Source organism: Medicago sativa, chromosome 3, assembly GCF_051527215.1.
Source record: "Medicago sativa cultivar Bolivia chromosome 3, Bolivia_mono, whole genome shotgun sequence".
Taxonomy (NCBI): domain Eukaryota; kingdom Viridiplantae; phylum Streptophyta; class Magnoliopsida; order Fabales; family Fabaceae; genus Medicago; species Medicago sativa.
This window is the reverse complement of record NC_140751.1, coordinates 102972116-102978630: the sequence shown is the minus strand read 5'-3', so window position 1 is coordinate 102978630 and position 6515 is coordinate 102972116. Positions and strand designations below refer to the sequence as shown.

At 33.8% G+C, this 6515-nt stretch overlaps 1 protein-coding gene across 2 annotated transcripts; it reads right to left on the bottom strand.

Moving 5' to 3' along the window:
- Positions 1-2246: 2246 nt before the first annotated feature.
- On the bottom strand, positions 2247-5601 carry LOC146943161 (uncharacterized). Of its 2 annotated transcripts, none has more exons than XM_085757268.1 (7): positions 4960-5601; positions 4592-4843; positions 4367-4501; positions 4180-4251; positions 3835-4053; positions 3622-3733; positions 2247-2433 (listed from the first exon to the last, which is right to left on the bottom strand). In XM_085757268.1, the coding sequence occupies exons 1-7, from the start codon at positions 5362-5364 to the stop codon at positions 2396-2398; spliced, it is 1233 nt and encodes a 410-aa protein (XP_085613394.1). In that variant the 5' UTR covers positions 5365-5601; the 3' UTR covers positions 2247-2395. The 2 variants fall into 2 exon arrangements, with proteins under 2 accessions (XP_085613394.1, XP_085613395.1); XM_085757269.1 differs by having other exon boundaries at positions 3622-3730.
- Positions 5602-6515: the final 914 nt, after the last annotated feature.

Here is a 6515-nt window from a genome sequence, read left to right as displayed (position 1 = left end):
TTGGTTTGCTTGCATAAAAGTAATGACAGAAAATAAAGTTGGTTTTGAAGAATAAGAGAGAGATGAGTTTAGGTCTTTCGAATCATCTATGTTCCACTAATTGTTATGCTGCACCTATTCTTATGAATGATTTTCTAGTCCTACGATAGTTAACAAAATAGTCCTAATCAATCCCTTGAGTTAGGACCCTCTTCTCAAACTACAGCCCCTAATTCCTTAGGTGGTCTAATAATCTTCAAAGGTTTAAGCACGTTAACCTAATATCACTAACAAACGATTATCTATTCCTAGACTAACCCTGTTTATTACAACAATTTAATAGGTCTAAGTCGAAAGCTATGGTCAGTAGTCATTCGTTCTCACAAAATCATGTTTATATTTGATCAGGATATAAAAAGCATTAAGAACAATTGAATTGAATAAAGACTAAATAATCATTCACAATAAATAGAGTTTCACAGCATCATGTATCAATTAGGGTTACAAAGAATCATCTCAGACCTAACCTCTAATGGGTTTAGCTACTCATAATGGTGTTTACAAATAACATGATCATTAGAGGAATTAAAACATAAACAAAGTGATGGAAGGATGAAGAAATCGTCCTCTTTTGCAGTCTTCTAGTCTCAAAATCGCACTTTGCTCTCCTTGATTTGTCACCCTTGTTTTTGGAATAGACTTCAGCTTAAATAGGCACAGAATATCGCCCAAATCGTGTCACGTTTTAAGTGAATCGCGACACGTTTTTACCTTGTAGAGCAAGAAACTGAATTAGGGTTTCACCAAATCGTGTCACATTTTACCAATCGTGACACGTTTCTTAAATGTCGAACCAAGAGTTCTAATGCTTCCCAAATCGTGTCACGTTTTTACCAAATCGTGACACGTTTTCCTTTTTGCACTTTCTTCAGTTTTTCTGCTCTTTTTGCTGCATAAGTCTCCTTGTGAACTCCATTTTGTGAACAAATTACATAAAAAATTACGTAATGACAAGGTGTCATCAACTCATAGGCACAAAAGAGGGGCAAGGGGAGGAGGGGCTAGCACTCCTTGTGTTTCGCTGAAATGTATGTCAGGCCCAACTGTTGTGGGGGTGTGGCGGGCAATAGCACTTGTGGTATGGTTATTGTTGTAATATGAATCGTAGTATTATATATATATATATATGGGTTTTGTTACAAGCCACCCTTTGGTGGTGTCTTTTAACAAGTCACACCTTAAGGTGTGATTTTCACTTTTTAGTTATAACTTTGCTAAAAGACACCTTCATAAAAGTAAGTTGGTGACTTTTCGCAAATGCTCATAGAGTAACTTGATAAAAGACACCTTCATAAAAGGTGTCTTCTATCATAACCCTATATATATATCTGTGTGTGTGTGTGTGTGTGTGTGTGTGTGTGTTTTGTAACACAATTACTCTAATCCATTTAAGTCATACACTGAACTACAGTTGCTTTGTAGTCGTGGAGTTAAGCACACTTGGCTAAGTACCGTAAACAAAGACCGAGTTTATTGTGTTGCAATTTACGATTCTTTTATTCTTCTTCTACTATTTGCTCTAAAAGATTAATTCCTTTGTAAACTAAAGTATCTTGCGTAATCAAAGAGATTAATTCTTGGCTTAATTGCATGTTTGGTCCCTTATGTTTATTTTAGTTTTCAAGTTAGTCCCTTACGTTTTGAAAGTTTGAAGTTGGTCCCTTACGTTTTGAAAGTTTCAAGTTGGTCCAAAACGTTGCTTATGTTGGAATAAGTTAGTCCCTTATGTTTATTTTAGTTTTCAAGTTGGTCCCTTATGTTTATTTTAGTTTTCAAGTTGGTCCCTTATGTTTTGGACCGACTTGAAAACTAAAATAAACATAAGGGACTAACTTGAAACTTTTAAAACGTAAGGGACCAACTTAAAAACTTTTAAAACGTAAGGGACCAACTTGAAACTTTCAAAACGTAAAGGACCAACTTGAAAACTAAAATAAACATAAGGGACCAAACATGCAATTAAGCCTTAATTCTTCCATATAATTGAGATTCATATTTTTATACGCATCAGTCAAGAATTGAATCTTGGACTAAATTATTAATGGACTCAAACATCTACCGCTTATGTCACACCATATGTTTGCTTGGTGATTATAACTTATAAGTTAGGCTACACAATGATTGTGTAAATAAAGGGTGATTATAACTTATAAGTTAGGCTACACAATGATTGTGTAAATAAAGAAAAAAGAAAAGTGAAGTTAAGATGTATTAATATGATTTTATTTATATTAAGGAGAAGTATACAGACAATTAATATATAGGCTATGTACTTCACAAGAAAAAAGAATCTTGATAAGAGGCATTTGGAGCAATTAAGCTGATTAATCCAATGAATGGTCACAGATTTTCTGGTCTACATCTCGATCTTTAGATTGTTTGCTTCAACAAGACCTGCATCCATGTCAAACAACACTTTTAGAATTTATAATTTGTACAGTCTATAATATAAATATTTCCATATTTAGTGTTGGAACATTCTTATATTCTTTTATGTATCAAGTCACATTTACAGTTTTTACTATCCTATCTTTCAAATCATATCACTCCTATTCCTAGCATAGTATATGTCCCTTTCTCTCTTTCTTTTCTATCTCTTTGTTGTTCACACATCCCATAAGCGTAAGCCTTGTGAAACTATCATTTTCTCTGATTTTAAGTGGTCTCTAAAATGGGAGATTGTGAAATGGCAACCAGAAACAACCCTAAGTTGTAATCCACTTTATGAAAATGATTGACGCTATTGCTGGTCCTCAAAGCAATAAACCTTTAAATCCAAGTTGCAAGAAAATTACAATTGCAAAAAGGGAAGCTGATAGCTTCCTCCTATCCAATTTATTTCACAAAATATAATTAATTTGGCAAATAAGTGTTTTTGTCATTCAATCCATTCAACTTATGCATTTTTTTTTTGTCATGCTAATAGCCTAAGCTGAACAAAGTATTAGTGTCATGCTATTTAGCAATGACATTTTAGAATTAAAGGCGTGTTCGACGACACATATCGGTGTCCGATACAATACAAACACTTACACTAACCCAAATCTTTTTTATTTTCTCAAATTATTACAGTGTCGGTGTCGATGTCATTGTATGATGTCACATGGTTATCTTAGAGGAATGATATCTTGACAACCAATTTCAACAACTTTTGTGACAACTCTCTTTCATACTCTCGTTATACTTTTATTCTCTCTCTTCTTTTTTCTCTCTCTATTGTCATTGTCCAATAAGAATGGAGGAAAAAGGTTGTCCCTAAAAAGTTGTTGAAAATTGGATGTCAAAATATCATTCCTCGTTATCTTATTACATAGCATTAAAGTAGTGGGAAAGTGGAAACTCAGAAAAAGAAAACCAGCTGCATAATTGAATTGAATGATTTAACATAACCATTTAAAAAAAAAATCTTTAGTTCATTATTGAAAAACAAAAGGTACTGGATATTTTATGCTTGATCAAAATGAAGGGGATGTAACGTCTCCATCATCTATTAAACCCACTCACTTTTGCCTCTACTTTCTACTTTAAAGATACAAAGCTAATTAAAAAGTGATTTTATGACTAGACAAATATTTTAACTACCTGTAAATAACTGAGATTGAGAAGGAAAAGATGTTGCTCTTGCTTGATCAAAATTGAAGTTGTATAGGTTTTGGAAATCACCTTCCCATGTTGTATTAGGTAGAATTTGCTGCTACACACATAAACAAAGATAAAATTAATAAAATAAACCAATACAACAAAATTAAAACACTAGTAACGGGACAAAAATATTAACAGAGAGAGTGGACCTACAGAGAAACAAGAAGAATCAATAAAAGTTTGAGGAATGGATATAGGGGCACTTATGCTCCTTCTAAGTCCCATATCTGTAGGGTTCATTCCAGCATCTAATCCACCATAAGGAACAAATTGCTGTGGTGAATTGAACTGAAGATAAGGATTGTTACTATTCAATTCTGTTGACATTCCCATAGCTTGAAAATTTGCATTTGCATCACAAGTAGGAAACACCTATGTAAGGAATCAACACAAATAGAAGAATATATTAATATTAATATTATATTACAGATTTCAAATTAAGCTAAAATACAGATTAGGTGAAAAGTGAAATTCTTCCATCTGCATATTCTTTATTACCTCTTTTTCAAATAGATCATCAATATTGAAATCAAGCCTTGGATTAACAGTAGCTAATTTCATTGACAAGAACTGCAAAGAAAATTAACATAAACAAATTTGTTATGGATGGATCATAGATAGATCAATGTGATAGGCAAATTAAGAATCAATGTAATGAACTTAATTAATTAACTCTTTTAATTACCTCAACTTGTTTTTGAAGAGACTGAACATAGTTGATGATTTCATCAAGCATTCCAGCTTTTCCTGTAATTTTGTTGCATCCTGGTACTAAATCTTGCAGATACTTCATTCTCTCACTAATCTTTTCCCTTCTAACCTGCATCATACATATATAATTAATTATTCAGATACTTTGATTTTACTTTTCTCAGTCAGACAGAAACCAAAGTATATTATTACTACTTACTCTTTCAGCTAAGCTATGGCTGTCGGTGGCTTGGCCACGACGTGCTCGAACATGAATGTAATCGGTCTTTTGAACATCAGAAACTTTTGAATTTTCCTTTGAGTTTGAAGTATCTTCTGCTACACAGTTTTCTTTGTTGTTGTTGTTGTTGTTGTTGTTCTTTTTGGTATTGGGATTCCCGGTGATCTTGGATTCGCCGTCCTCAGCACCTATTTTGATCCTCTTGTCTTTGTTCTCAACTTCACCAACAGCCTAAACAACAAGCAACAAATTAAATATAATTTCTTATAGTTATTTAAGCCAATTAATTCACTTTATTTATTTCTTGAAGATCAATGATATTGCTATGCAAAATTGCACGCACACACCTTGAGCTTAGGATTATGATGAGGTTTTTCAGGTTTTCTTTTCTTAGAAGAATTGTCTTTGTCTTTCCCAGCAATTGAAGAGTGAATGAGTTTGGGGTCTGGAAGAAGAGGTGGACAGCTGAAAGTTCTTGAAATAGCAGAAGTAGTAACATCAAGAGTTGGCATTTGAAGAGTTGGCAGTAAATCAGCAGCAAGTGAAGAGGCTTCAGAATTGTCAACTTGTTGTTGTTGTTGTTGTTGCAGAGAAGAACAGAACATAGCAGCAGCGTTGAAGTAACCTTGTTGTTGTTGTTGTTGTTGCCACTTCATTCTTTCCCTTTGTCTTTCAAACACTGTTATGTCAGAGGAGCAACTCTCAGTTGCTAAATTCCCGGAACTAGTCGTAGTATTCAAACAGTGCAACATGTTTGATCACTGTTAAATAACAATTACTACGTAACTAATAGTGATTGTGACAGTGTTAGTGTCTTTGGCTTCTTGTTGAATTGAAACAGGGGATGAATGATGTATGTTTCAGCTTAGTATAGTAGATGGAAGGAAGAATACTTGAGAGGAAAGGAAAGTAAAGCAGTAGGGTCAATGCACCTAATACATGAAGGTCTTATGAGGAGGAATAGAGTGAAACGTAGGTAAGGTTGGAATGGAAAATGGGTCGTGGGGTATATATATATATACTCCCTCCGTCCCGGAATAACTGACCCATTTTCTAAAAAAAAGTGTCCCAAAATAACTGACCCATTTCAATTTTCAATACAACTTTCATCATTCCCAATACAATATAACACTAAATAATACTACTTTTATCATTTCCAATACAATATATTCCACTTTCCCTTTATTTATACACTTTTCTTAATCTGTGTGAAAAACCAAAGTAGGTCAATTATACCGGGACGGAGGTAGTATATAGTTCGGAAATTGTATTTAATAGATGGATTGAATTTTGAGAAATAATTAAGGTGGTGAGTGGTGAGTGTGTAAAGAAGAGTGTTGAAGTGACATAAATTATTATTAGGAAAGAGAATGAATAAATACGAGTAATATATAAGGATTAGATTAGAAGAAAGACATAGTTGAGTTGAGTTGATTGAAGAGGGATGTGTTCCTATAACGAGTCTGTGGGCTTTGGGACCCATTTGATATGACCTCCACGTGGGACTGTTTCAGTCGCGGCAAAACGGAGACGCCCTTTGACTCCGTAATAAAGATGCCTAATTTCAGTTAATTCCAACTAATCATAGGATCAAATCAAAGTTTGTTGGAACAAAATGTGTTTAACAATGAACCTTAAAGAGTTTTGATGATAACAAGGTATTAAAAATTGTAAATTGGACTAGCTAATATTTGTTCAAGTGTACAGGACCATAATTATAAAGTTACATCATCATTGGTTCTGAATGAGCAAATAAAGAGCAAAAGAAAATGAAGCTTAGATGATTCTGAAGAAATAGTGCTCCTGAAGTCAAGCTGCTCCTGAAGAAATAGCGCTCCTGAAGTAAGCCACTCCTGAAGAATAGTGCTTCTGAAGACAAGAGGTCCAGAAGCCACATCATCAG

What these genes read in the sequence shown, in the direction of transcription:
- LOC146943161 (XM_085757268.1), bottom strand. Translation starts at nt 5,364, where the DNA reads ATGTTGCACTGTTTGAATACTACGACTAGTTCCGGGAATTTAGCAACT. An exon ending in TTGATTCTTCTTGTTTCTCT is followed by an intron (nt 3,734 to 3,834) that starts GTAGGTCCACTC and finishes TTATGTGTGTAG; the next exon opens with CAGCAAATTCTACCTAATAC. An exon ending in TCAATCTCAGTTATTTACAG is followed by an intron (nt 2,434 to 3,621) that starts GTAGTTAAAATA and finishes ACATGGATGCAG; the next exon opens with GTCTTGTTGAAGCAAACAAT.